Below are 14,221 nucleotides of genomic sequence, written 5' to 3'. Positions count from 1 at the left end.
ACAGTTTCTGTGTTAGTTACCACGTCACATAGCTCTTGCAAGGAAGACAAAAAGAAATGAAGTATTTTTAAAAAGTGTAGTTTCCCGTTACTTGCAAATTTCATGTCATTTTAACAAGGACACCTTCCCTCTCACAAAGCTATCTAAACAGAAATTTTAAAGGAACAAAATCCACCTTAGCTGTGATTTTCAATTGGATTGTATAAAATAATCCACATAGAAAGCATCATTTTCAATTAAAAGCTGTGAAGCATTTCCATTGATAGTGCTATAGCTTTGCTTTATCATTGAAATAGACTTCATAAGAAATCTGTCTATAACAAGCTATTTCAGATTCAGCTATCCAGTCAGCTGCCAAGCGCTAACAGAACACCGCAGCTTCTGAACCTCAGACCATTCACAGCACCCAGAAACAGTTGTCGTACCTGTGAAGATGGCAGCTCCGGTCCAAACACACTATTTTGACTTCGGCCTCACGTTGTTAACACGGACATTGACAATTAAATTAAGACACATTTTCCCTTCTGCAAAGAGCTCTATTTGCGTGGCTACCAACCCATGAACTTCAGTCATTTACAGTTACTCTTCAATCTAGTTGTAGTTGTCCAACATCTGATAGATGCACTCTGGCCAAGCATTCAAGGATGTACACCCTACTTCTCAACAGCATCTTTTCTTGTTTCTGTTTAACAGGATTCTTTCAACCTTCTCAGCAACTGTGTATTCAAATGGGATTCTAACCATCTCCAACTGAAAATGTTTGCTTTGGCTGGTAACAGGTGCCTGTACAAACAAAATTAAAAGCATTAGCTGCTCTCATATTATATTCTCATCCTTCACCTAGTGTGTGTGATCCCTTGCCTCTTGGTCCATATCCATGTCATTTTCCTGTCTTCCTTGGAGATCTTCATGTTATATGCTACAATATGCTAGGGCACAAATCACAAGTAGCTGGGAAAAACTAGGGCAGTGAATACTAAATATATGTCCCCAAAATGGAGACATCCAGTGGTTTAACATCTTTCAGCTGCAAGTATGAGAGCTCTTGCCTTTGCCTTAAAACCTCTAATCACAAGAATACTTCCAAATATTATCTGGTGATGCTCTCCCAGCAAAACTGCTCCCTTCTCCAGGTACATCTGTAGTCTTAATTTTATTCTTCTGTAGAATAAAGAAAAATGATATCATCTATAATAACTAATGAGATAATTTTCGCTATCTCTTTTTTTTCCTCTTCTAGCCTTCCTTTAAAAGTCCTGGAGTCTGAACTAGATCAAGATCCCACTATGCTACGTGGATATCTGCTGCTTCTTCAAAGAACTCATGACACTAAGTCATAGCACACCTTTATTGGGGTCTGCTATTTTGTCTGCACAATTGCATTATTTCATTTACTGCAATATCCTGACTTCCCTTTCCTAAATAGTTTGACTGCCATTCAAAAGCAGCAAGGGGATTGTAAGTTGTATGGCATTAACTAGTTACCTTCTGTTGAAAGACATCTGTGATACATGTTGCCCAAACTAAGTATTCTCAGGCCCCCAAAAAAGCCTGTTTTCCCTGCATGCAAGGAATCCACAACAAAAATTTACTGCTGTCTAACTTGGGCTTGCAGTTGCTAGAAACACTTACTTGTTACTTGAGCAGAAATGTTTTCTTGTTTGAACAATGAATAAACATGTCAAGTTCATCAACAAGAGTTTTTCTGGTAGAATTTAATAAAAGAGTATAAGAAAAAATTAGTCTCTAGATATTTAATAGTAAGATTTAAAAATGTCTTACATATATAATGTTGTAAGAAGGGTGAAAGAGAAAGTTTTGCTAAACAATGTTGCCAGCTAGTAACAGAAAATCTCATTGAAGGGTTTCACAGTACTATAGTGTCTGTAGACATTTCAGTTAATTATCAAGCAAGTTCAGTTACACAGACAAGAAACCCTAAAATTCAAGCAAGTTGTTTTTAGTTTTAATCTCTGTTACATAAGATGATATTTGCCTTCAGGAGTTCACACAAAAGGGCAATGTACTTTCAACATACGGGACTAAGGAACATACAGTAGTATAGTTTTGTAGTCAAAACCAAAGGAAACAACAACAAACCATAGTTATTTGAACCTTTCACCAAACCAGAATAATTGGACTACACCGATTTGGTTGAAATAGTGGAATGTCATATAGACTTGTATTACCACAGATGGAGATTAAATTAGTCTTATGAAATAACTTTGGTCACCTTGGCAGAGAATACAAAGGTTTGAGAAAAAACATGTAACTCCCACCCACCCAAAGTACAAACAAGGAGATTCCTTTCGCAGTGCAACCTCTCTGTGTCAGTTACAGATCGCATGTTGTATAGGAATGCTTGAAACATGGACTTCAAATATCACAATGAACACAGACACTAGAATCCTGGGAGTGAGTTACAATTTTCAAGTCTGTCCCTCAAGACAGTGAAATCTAGAATGTGAGCCCCAGTTAGAAACTAGAAAAAAGCCCACCTCTTCTATCTTACCATTTTCAAGTGAAGGATGAAGCGTTGTTTTGCAATCAGACCCTGAAACAGATCTTTTGAACTACCTTCTGGGTTCCCCCCGCCCTTGGAATTAGCCCTTAATTGGAGGCAAGAACAAGGAAGAGAAGGAAGTGGCAATACATGTTGACAGAGGACTACGATATAGGAGAGAAAATAGGAGAGAACAGCAGTGAACAAATGTTCATCAGCTCTCTCTATGAATTTTTATTTACTAAAACGTTCCTTGAAGGGTTTCAGCATTAAGTTAACACTGTTATTTGTAATCAGTAATTGACTCTGTACTAGAAAAGTAATGAGACCTCTTTGAGATTATTGCACAAAAACCTGGCAGCAAACCATTAATAAGCCCTTGAAATGCACATATACATCAGTTTCTGAAACTGAGTTACAGAATGTCTCTAAAGTATAAAATAAATATATTAAAGAATAGAAACTACAATTACTTTTATTTAAATCAAGTCCAGCAAGAAAATATTTTAATATGGCAAATACCCTAGCACTTGCTGCATGCATCCATAATCTAGCTATTTCATCATGAGTGTGATCGTATTTCTACCCCTCTCCCCAAAATGTATAACCTTGACAAGAAATGCAAAATAGATAAAATATAACATGAAGCATTTTCTTTTAATATATATTCCATTTTGGTATTTAATGCTTAATCTATAAATAGACACTCTCAGACACAAGAATGCTTTGTAAGTGTGTTATTGTGCTGTTTTAAGATTAAAATATTTTACATGGATAAGTCCAAAGCCGTTCATTCTTTAGTCATATTTCCAGTGAAAAAAAATTTCTTCTATTTCATTAAGTATCAAAACTGGAATTTGCATTTTATCACTAAGTGACTATATACTGATGACTACTTTAAGATATCTCTAGTTCACAAAAAGTATTGCTTATCTGAGTGCTAGGTAAATACTATATACAGGTACTGAAAGAGTAGATGAGAAACATCAGGTAGTGCTACTGTTAAGAAAAGTTTTTAAGTAGTACAAAAATTTCCAATAATTTATGTCCTGATTTTTTTTTGTGTGCTACCAGGAAAAAATTAAAGGAGATTTAAAAAAAAAAAACAACAAACTTATCCCAACTACTCTCAGCTGAAGGAACAAAACCATCTATTTTTTAACCAGAAACAGTATTGCATATAATTAGAGATTTTCTACTAATTACAAATTTAATTTAACAAAGTAATATGGAGGCAGCATGTGGTAGATTTATATTCATACAATCTGTTAAAGTAATACACAATTGAAAATTAATGATCTAAAATTCTTAGATTGCTTTAAATCTGTAATTTCAACATAGTGCTACATATTGTTCAGTCTTGAAGGCTAAAATCAAGAATTTTTGATTCTCATTCTAACATAAGCAAAGCTCATCTGCACCTTCTCTTAAACCTTTTTAGCAGCATAGTCAGCTTTATAAAGAGAAAAAGGCAAAATATTACCATAATTTACATACTCTAATAATCTTTCCAAGGCATCAAAGGACCCAGCTTGAAATTCCTGTAACAATTGACAAAAATATATTAACATATACTTGCATTTACACTTTCAAAAATTTGTAGTTAGTATTAAGTTGGCCTATGAAGCAGTAGTAAAGTGCAAAATATTTGGTATAATATCTAGTGATTAGCTTTTGCTTCTGTGGAATACAAATGAGTAAGCCTGGCTCTTCCATTGACAGATACCGTGTTTGATGGAGGACCAACCTGGAGGCAGGGGAAAAAAAAAAAAATAAAAAAGAGAGAAAAAAAGAGAAAAGAAATATTAACCTAATTTTTCAGATTCTGCTCTCTGTAGTATGTTACACAGTATTACTTCAATGAAACAGAAATACTGTTACTTCAGACAGCATTTTTCTTATTGCAGTGGAAGACCTCCTACACGATTTCTGAACAAAGCACATATGCTACAGAAGTGGAAATATAAGAAATTACTTAAAAACATATTTTATCCTGTCTAAAAATTCCACGTGTAACTATTCAAAACATGCATAATTTTTAGTCCTTCTCCAGACCTGATTGCAAAGAAATACTTGAAAAAACATCACTAAACCAAACACTTTTTGTTAAATATTGAATAGACCTGATTTCTTACAAGATCTTCTAACACTCCTTTATACCATGATAATGTTTCTTTTAGCAGGAGCAAACTATAACTTTTAGGATAGATAGCAAAGATCTGATTTTCAGAGGAGCTGCATAAACCAACAACTCCAATTGGAGTTAATGGGAGCTGTGGATGCTCTGAAGAGAAAAATGGTTAAAAAGAAACCTCACTTGACCCATTTTAGGTTAGTAGTTACTGAAGGCCCTTTTGAACAGAAAAGACCAGCAACACAAAAGGCCACAGATCTCAGCATTGCATACGCACAACACATTAAGTAAAACGGGAGAAAATAAAGAATTTGGCTAGTGGTGCCAGCATTTTATTTTTTTAATGATTCTCTCACATAGCTGAAAGAAGGGAGACTATGGTAAGAGGTAAAAAGAGAAGCAAGCACCTGACAGACCTCTTTCACAATTCAAATGGATCAGGTTATTACTCAGTTTACTAAGTGCAGCATGATAGTGGAAGCTATGAGGTGAATGCATTTAAAAAGTCCTTTCAATACTGGAAATCACTTTTGGGTGCTAATAAGTTATTGATAAAAAGTGCTTAATTTCTCTGTCCTACTACTGCCAGTTCTCCGTGTTAAACATAAAATGAGACCCATGTTTTTAATAAATTTGCCATAGGCCAAAAAACCTCTCTTTTCTGCTGTCAGACATACCTGTACCATATGTGCTCTGGGTAAGAGTGAAAAGAACAGCATGTACAATTTTATGTTTGGCAAAATTTCAGTGGGTTCTTCATTGCCTTTTTTGTGTGTGTGTGTTCCAGGGGTTTTTTTTGAAGCCTGTTTCAGGTTTCTGTGTTGCAGAATGCTTTTCTTTATGCTTACAGCATCTTCATTATTGTAATTTCTTCTTAAAAAGTATAGCACTCTCCTCATCCCCAGCCTTAACAGATACTATACTGAGAAAGAATATCTCCTGCCCACAAAAGAGAAAGGGAGGGGAAAAAGGACTTCAGTCATCCTCTCTCTCTTCTTCCCCATGCCATTCTTGTACCTAGATTGATATATGGGTCAAATCTACCCTAGGAACATTTCTATTGGAAAAGAACGAATAACCACATAATGAAGTTTTTCTTTGTGTTCTTTCTAGTAGAAATAGACCTCCTGAATTTTGAAAAGCACACTATGAACTTTATTTTTTAAAACAGCTACAAGCTACTGTGCCAACAGCCATGCCTATGCATATTTCCCATAAAAATCAAAAACCAAAGTTCACACACTATGCAAAATAAATAAAGTTCAGTATTATTCAGAATGTAATTATGCATTGGAGGAAAAAAAAAACCCCACCTTAATAAAAATAGATGCAAAAAAATCCAAACAATATTTCTGGTAGAACAAATAGATTTGACCTCTAAGTGACTCTGAACAATACAGCATTTTCTTAATCTTATCCTGTTTTTGAAGTGGCTGTGGTTAGTGACATGTAGTTAGAAATAATAATACAGTGTATTATGTACCACTCTTACTGACTAGAGGTCAAAACCTACTTGAGCATGCTTGTAACGTTTCCGGGAAACTGAATCTTCCTATTCAGTGTAGAAATGATGGGAGGTCTACAAGCCTCAGAGAGGCTGTTGCAGTGCTACATTGAAACAAAACCTTAGGTATGAAATGGATTGTTCTAATATTTGACCATCCACTGAGAAATTTTGACCCTAGGGAATCAAAGACTTCCATAAAACCAAAAAACCCCCTCACATCCACCCACCACACATCTTTGTTTCTTTCAAGTGGGAAAGGGAAGGAAAACAAAAACTACTGAATTTCTTTAACCTTCTGCAATGAGAAATTATTCCTCAATAGAGAATGCAAAATACTAATGCTGGGTCAAGAAAGCTTTGTGTGAGATTATCATTAAATTGTCTGGTTACAAATTTAAACCAACACAGATTTTTGAAGTGTGCAATGTTTTACCCAGTGAGAGAAGTATAGGTGAATTTTAGGAGAGAGAAAAGAAAAATTAAGCCACAGTTTTAACCTGAGGAGGGTAGGGGAAGATGGTCCTACCAGGACTGTTGACAAAACATTGAGAAATATCTTACTAATGATACCAAACAGCAGCAGGAGACTTGAAGTACGTTTAAGAATTGAGGACCTGATAGAGTCTAATAAGTAGAAAAATACTATCTTCAGAACTTCTGTGTGTTATCTGCCTGCAAAAGATTGCAGCTACTTCAGGTCTAAGGTGAAGCTGCTTAGCATGTATCTAAAACCATACCACTTCAAACCATATAATACAAGCAAATAATTGAATATGTTCCTGATTTTATGAAAGAGATACTTAATTGATAACTTAAGAGATTTATAATTCATTTTAGGAAGATTTCTAATTGGATTTGTACAGTTCGAAAATATGGACATATGAAGCTTTGTGTGTGCATTCACCAGTTTATTCTGCAAAACTGAACTCTCTTCCCCACCTCCCTTCCCATTGTTAAGAGATGTCCTGGCAGCACTTTGTGCCAAAGCTAGCTACTTTTAGTGTCAGGCATTAATATGGTAATTTTGAAGGAAGTACCATGAGTTCATTGTTATGGATGCAATGATGAAAACTCACCCTTTTCAATTTGGCAGCAGCTTCTCCAGAGCGGATTGCAGCCAGCAAGCTCTGGTGGATCTGTTCCGGGTCAGAGCACTGGAACGTCATCGCGGTTTGTCTCTTAGTGACAGGGGGTGGGTGGTCAGTGGAAGCACCTGACTGCGCCTGACACTTCTGCTCAGTATTCACATTGCTGCCTTTCTATAAAGGAAGGAAGTGGGAGGAAAAGCAAAACAAAAACCTTTAATCTGAGTTAGTCATAAATGGAAAACTAAGTCAACCTGGCACAAGATTGCATATCAAACTGCCACCGTTCTAGTGTTTGCTTCATTTAAGATTTCAGAGATCAGCCACATTTCCACTATAGCACAGTTTCTTCCTCAGATAATTATGCCAGCAAAATTTTATACCCCCATTCAAGTTGTGTTTGTGCCATGATCACTTGAAGCCAAACTGATTACACTACTCAAATTTAAGAAATCAACATACAGAACCATGAACAACAAATCATAACCGCTCTGAACATAAAAATAGGTATACATAGTATAAATTATTCTATTTAATTTACTCTTCTCCGAAGTAGGGGATGCTAATTAGGCAAGAAATAATAATTTCAAATAATCTGAATGAGGTTTTTACTTTAACATTCCCTGTATTCCTGTATTTCATTATGATGCTGTGCTACTGCTAGACACCACAAGGTGTTTACACTGTATGAATAGAGCACTTCCTGATCAGGGAGCAGTTCAGAGACTAGCCTCTAGATAGTTACCTTATCCATTAGACTATTTTGTGACCCCGCTGTTATGGTCTGTAAGGAAGGATTTTTCACTTGAGGCACAGAGGTAGGTGAGGAGGATTCAGCTGCCGAAGTAGCAGAGGAGACTTCAACAGGAAATTCCTCTTTCGGTGTCTGGCTAGTGATTGTACGCATCTTATTGAATGATTGTGATCTTTTGACTGCGGATGAGACAGCAAGAGCAAAAGGGGATGGTCTCGAACTGGAGTACGGCTTTGGAACGGCAAAAGTTCTTAGAGTTCTTAGGTTCAATGGTGCTGGTGGACAGGAGGGAAAACTTGGAGGTTTATTGCTTTTAACAGCAGAAGAGGAAGATTCAATTTTTTTTCCATCAACTTTTTCTTCATCTGCTGGAGAAGTACTTGTTTTATGTGAAGACAAAGAAGTTGGATCAGGTGATGAGATTTTTTTTCCCATTTCTGTGTTCTTAGCTTCATTTTGAATGGAATTAGGAGCACAAACTGTACTTCTGGCAATTGCAGATGTCACATAATGACCTGAAGCTCTTCGTTGCATCTGCAGATAAAAAGAACTAGGCTTTGCTGTAGGACTTAGTGCATTTGATTTGTCCTGAGTCTCAGAAGAAGGATTTGTATTATCCAAGCTTAGCATCAGTGGGACACGCTGTTTGGAAGACTGTGTTTCCATCCAATTGCTCTCAGTAATAATCTCAGCTCCAGACGTCACAACATGTTCAGAAATGCTGTTCAGTCTGTGCAGCACATCATTTGCTGCTGCAGGTTCATTTTGTGAACCAGCCTGTGAATGACCCACACTTTTTGGAAGATGAGGAATTTCAGCTTTCACTATGAATTCTTTGGGGTCTTCATGCTTCAGAGAGTTTTCCAAAGTAGATACCTCTTGATCCTTATGATCCAATGGAATTTCTGATTCCCAGCTCTTAATTATTTCTAAGGATTTTGGAGGCACTATTTTATAAGTAGTCATTCCAATTTTTGGTATGTAATCCCTTGTAATTTCATTAGCCGGCTTGGGTTTAGGTTTGGTGTCCTGTCTATAAAGAGCATGACATTTTACAGGAGAACCATCAGGAGTTTTTGCAGTTGTTTCTGGTGAAGCAAGATTACTGCCATTTATACAAATGTGACTCTGATCTTTCATGGGAATTACTTTTTCATGGGTAACTTCTTGTCTCTCAAGATTTTGTTCTGTAGAAGTATCTTCATCCTCTCGTATTCCATCCATCACTTGAAGAGGGGGATTGTTTATATCTGTGTTGTGCTGAGGGACCAGTCCTCTAAATGTGGATGATTCACAACCCTGAGGTATAATAATTTCTTTCTGTGTAGTCCTTTCCAAATTGCTATCCAATGGACCTGTCTGGATTGCAACATCCTGAGTTTTTACTGTGTCCAAGCTGGTTTGATTTGTTTTCTGATCTTGCTTTTCTGGAATCAGTTGAGGATAATTCCTATGACTTACAGAGATGTCATTTTCACATGCCTGGCAGTTTGATAGTCTGTCAACTTCAAGCTTGTTATTTTCTCTAAAATCTTCTGTTTTAATTTCAGCTGTCTGAAGTTCTTTCCCTTCTTCTGTTGTTGGAAGGAGTTTTGTATCACTGTGATCTTTAAGTTAAAGAGATATTCCAGAATTAATGCAAATGCCAAAAAGATTCAACCTTCGCCCTTACATCATGAAGGCCCGCATCCGAGTATTTAACTACAAGGACTGGCTCCTCACTGATATTGAAATTTTCCTTAACACTTACTTTTGAAGGCTATTTAAAGATATACTTATCTTTGACTAATATCACTAAATAATAGTATTCTAACTCAGGTATTCTTCCTTAATTAACAGACTACTGGTGCCATGCATCAACGTAATAGAAAAATCTATTCTAGGATCATTTGACAAGTGCTAATGAATTTCAGTTGATTATATAGGCATCAGTGACTCAAGAACTCAAGGACTATTCAATATTAAGTTAGATGCAATTTTTATTTAGTTCCACACTTTTGTGGCTTCTGTGCTTTAGTTTTAACATTACAGACGTTATTTGTCAACTACAGCTTATGTATTTGTACAAGGGAACAATTGGAAAACATATCGACAAAAGCAATTTTCCAACTGTACTTTTCCAACTGTTTAGCAGGTCTGATAATTCAGTTTTCTACCCCCACACTAAACACGTAGTCATCTCCAAAACACAGGAATATTTGGGTCAAATTGTTTTAAATACAATATTGGGAAAAATTAAATCCTTTAGGAATAATCATTTGGGGTGGTATTTTGCAAAAAAACAACGTTTAAGGATCTTATAAAATGGCAGTTAAAACTTATATCACATATAAACAGGACTCATGCAGTATGTTGTTATGATTTACAAACAGAGGTGTGCTGAATATAAAAGACTATGGAAGGCCTAATATATAAATCTGAAAATCAGTGTCACGAAAGGGTAAAATAAATCAGTCAGGTCACTAAATCCACAGAAAAATTTATGATCCATTAGATGCACAGGATGTTGTCATTTCTTTTCATATCAGTGTGTCACTTTGTTCTATTTGTGTTTAAAAAAAATTTGCATTTTCATGCAGAAAACTCATGCTAATTTCATAAGCAAAGAACAACTGATGGCCTCTCCTTCCCCGCTGTGGTGCACTGCCCATGTCACACCATGTGGCAGGATAACTTCTGTGTCCAGCCTTCCCTCTCCTCAGCACTGCTCCACCCATACTGCCCTACAACAGCAGGATGCAGCTTTGACTACTGCTATAATAAAAAAAATATTAAAAATAAAACACCGAAACCCCTAAACTGCAGTCAAGTCTTGTCACCTCATCTCAAAGAGGATACACCAGAGCTAGAGAAAGTATAAAGAAAATAATCTGATGATAGCAATTCAAGAGTTGACTGTATTGTCATTTTTTTTCAAAGGAATAGAAAAGTTCTCTTCAACCTTGCTTTGAAGTATTAAAAATGAGTGGGAACTACTCACCATCAGTTTTATTTTGATCCAAAATTCTAAGCTTCCTGTCTTTTTCAAATGCAGCTTGCTCACTGCTTATCTTAGTCTGTAGTCCTCTGTAAAGCACAACAGTACATTAAATATGCTGGTATCATTCATTTCAGTAAACACAAGAAACGGTGCAAGAGAACTGGCAATATTCTCCAAACACAGATGGACAAAATAGAATCACTCTGCCAAACACTGGAGTACTCAACAGAATAGATTGTGGGTTTTTGTTTTGTTGGGTTTTTTTGTTTTGTTTTTTTTTTTTTTTTTTTAAAACAAGAGGAAATGCTGCTATGATATTTTACCAAAATGACATGCAGCTTTACTCTCTTCTGTGTAAGCAGATAATCAGTTTTCCTTTCTCCTCTCCCCCTCCTTTTGTTTACTTGTGCAGTTTGAACAAGCCCCTTTCCAGTAACTACTCAGTTTCAGTGAAACCACAATGGTTTATCATTCATTTAAGAGTGTTCTTAGTGTGAAGTGTTCTGACACCCCCAACATTTAAAATGTGTCCTTGATTTTGTCCCTGACATGATATACAGGAAGCTGCATGAGACACTGACTGCATATGAACATATGAACTGTGCAGTATAGACTTTTCAAGACAGTAATGAAAAATTTTCTGTCCCTTTCAAGAAATACCTTGAGAACAACAGATACACATGCATGCAACATATTACCTGCATACTAAACATTTTGCAAATGCATAAAATTTCTGTCCTCAGATCACGGGCGACAAGAGAACTGCACAAATGCTGAATAAACCCCTGACCTTTTTGGGGGGAAATATTAAGTCCTTGGCCTAAATACTTAAAATTTCTCTTCAAAAAAAAGTTATTAGAACTTCAAATTTACATCTCTAAGACATTTTTATTTTCTGTAGTTACAAACACTGGCATTATGAAGATTCCAATTCATTTGCCACATCAAATGTATTAGTTGTCAGGAACCAGTGCCTTGAGCTGAAACATCTGCTTTGAATCATTTAAAATGAGAACTTCCTCAATAACCATCCATCCTCATGTTGTTTTTACGGTCCAAAATATACTGTAAGTGTCCAATAAACCACTAAACAGGAGCATACGCTCTCAAAATCATTGTTGGAAGAAAGCTGAAGCTTAGTCCTGCACTCTGTACTCTTGCTTATCTCCTTCCCGTGAACACAGCTGAGGGACTGAACTACAAGTATTCACAACAGGCTGAACTGTTTAAAAAACAAAAAACAAAACAAACAAAAAGAACACCACACACTCCCCCAAACCAAACCCAAAGCCACAAAACACCACAGAGTATTATTATAGAAATCAGTGGTTTTGACTGGAATATTACACGCATCACTGGTTTGATTAAAAAGCACTTCTTCAAAGTAACTAGATCTTACATAAAAGATCTGAATTATCAAAAGGTTTCCAGAAATATGTCAGAGAAACCCTAGTCCTCATTCTGGAATCCCTGTGATATTTCAGGAAAGAAAGGATTGCCAAACTCTAAAGTTAGAACACAGTACATGCTAGATGATACTCACCAGGATTATAGGCCATGAAAGGCTATTACAAGTTAGTGGGGGAAAAAAGAAACATCCCCTGGACAATTGGCCAAACTGGCCCAATAACACAGGTCTGATAATTTGCAAGTTCAAGACAACTTAAAAATAACATTTGGCCGATCCTCCTCCTTGTAAATCCCCATAGAGCAGACACACCCAAGCAAGTGGCACAGTATTTGTCAGGACAGAGCACCAAAGATTTTTGCAAAGCCCCATTTGGCCTTAGACTGACAAAAAAGACCCTTGAAATACAAGTCAAAGCTCTCCATACTACCTTGAAAGTTCTTGGCTACAGGGGCAGTCACACATTTTGGCTTCAGTACAATAATTGAAATAGTTCTTTCAATTTAATTTGGGAACAGTAGCCAGTTTAGTTGCCCCAGGGAACAGAGAAAGAGTGAATTACATTAACACAATGGGACTTCTCTGGACAATCAACATTTATTTCAAGCAGGCACTAACTCATGTTGGAAACCTGCTGAGTCAGGTAGTTTAACAAACATGCTGAAGGGCAAAGGTACAGCATCACCAGAAGGGAAAAAGAGCGGTTAAGGAAACTAATGTGTTTATTCTTTAAAAAGGCAGAATTAACTTGTTTTCCTGAGAGCAGATGGATTGAGACAGGTCAAGACAACTGGCTAACATATAAGGAAAAGACAAAAGAAAAATTTAAACCAAAACAAATATGCAAGCAATAGATAATTGTGTCCAGAAGAACAGAAATGGCCAATCTACCTGTTTGTCCCCAACTGTAAGAATTAATTTGTAAATTTTCATTTAACTAATCAATCTGAATCTTTTTGCAGCACGCTGCTCTAGTAAATATGCTGGGTATTTTAGAGCCAGGTTCAGCTTTTCGGGGTCCGTCTGTTTGAGTAGTAAGGAAAGGGAGGCTTAAACAGAATAGCCTGCAGAACACTTCTTTGTCATTTTTCTTGAAAAGTTTCATGAATTACTGTGCACAGAAGAGTGCTACAATGAAAGCTAAGCATATTAAGCTCATTCCTCTCTCACAATTCTCTATTCTGTGCTCCACAATGAAACAGCACTCTCCATTTTATTTGCCTCCCCCATTCCCTCCCCAATGCTCCTTTCTTTGTCACAAAACGTACTTACTTGCCATCTGTGCTCATATTTTCTTGTTTTTCTTCCTTGAAGCTTTGTGAGTTGTCTACAGAAACACTGCCAGGAACTGGAGCTGATGAAGCAGGATCATTTTTTTCAGTTTCCAGTGGTACCTCAGCAGAGCTGAAGGCTGCAGTAACCTCTCCTATCCTGAGCAAGGTATTTGTACTTTCACTGTCCTCTCTCTGTTGCACACTCATCTCTTCCCTTTCATCAATTTCTTCCAGGTTGTATTCTGAGCTCCTTACACCTACACTCACAGGAAGAAAAAACAAAACAAAACAAAACAACAAAACAACCCACAGCTCTCAATGCAGGGTCTAGATACAAAGGGACCGGTGAAGTCAGCCTAAATAGTTTGAAGAAGGAAAAATGAGACTTCTTTTCATAATTCAAGTAAAAAAAAAAAAAAAAAAAAGACAACTCATTCAGAGTTTTAACTTCACAATATTTTCTGGTTCTTTCCAATTCTCTCTTTTTACACACAAGAATATGCTCATCACCATGCTACTGTCCATCTGTTTCTGCATCTGTAACTACTGTGTAACATTTTCCTTGTTTAACCCACG

The 14,221-nt window shown here is 36.5% G+C and overlaps 1 protein-coding gene across 8 annotated transcripts in view; it reads right to left on the bottom strand.

The window, feature by feature from the left end:
* Window positions 1-1,686: 1,686 nt before the first annotated feature.
* COBLL1 (cordon-bleu WH2 repeat protein like 1) overlaps window positions 1,687-14,221 on the bottom strand; it is a 94,979-nt gene continuing 82,444 nt past the window's right edge. For 6 of the 8 annotated variants that reach the window (XM_052792432.1, XM_052792434.1, XM_052792437.1 and 3 more), the window contains 5 exons: window positions 13,644-13,907; window positions 10,964-11,049; window positions 7,975-9,590; window positions 7,221-7,403; window positions 1,687-4,250 (listed from right to left, as the gene is read on the bottom strand). In XM_052792432.1, coding sequence (XP_052648392.1) covers window positions 4,164-4,250; window positions 7,221-7,403; window positions 7,975-9,590; window positions 10,964-11,049; window positions 13,644-13,907 — 2,236 coding nt within the window. In that variant the 3' untranslated portion in view covers window positions 1,687-4,163. The remainder of the gene's footprint in view (window positions 4,251-7,220; window positions 7,404-7,974; window positions 9,591-10,963; window positions 11,050-13,643; window positions 13,908-14,221) is intronic. The other 2 variants (XM_052792429.1, XM_052792436.1) reach the window with 1 other exon arrangement.

The sequence above is a fragment of the Harpia harpyja genome, chromosome 7 (assembly GCF_026419915.1).
Source record: "Harpia harpyja isolate bHarHar1 chromosome 7, bHarHar1 primary haplotype, whole genome shotgun sequence".
NCBI lineage: Eukaryota > Metazoa > Chordata > Aves > Accipitriformes > Accipitridae > Harpia > Harpia harpyja.
This window is presented reverse-complemented; position numbering and strand designations above follow the sequence as displayed.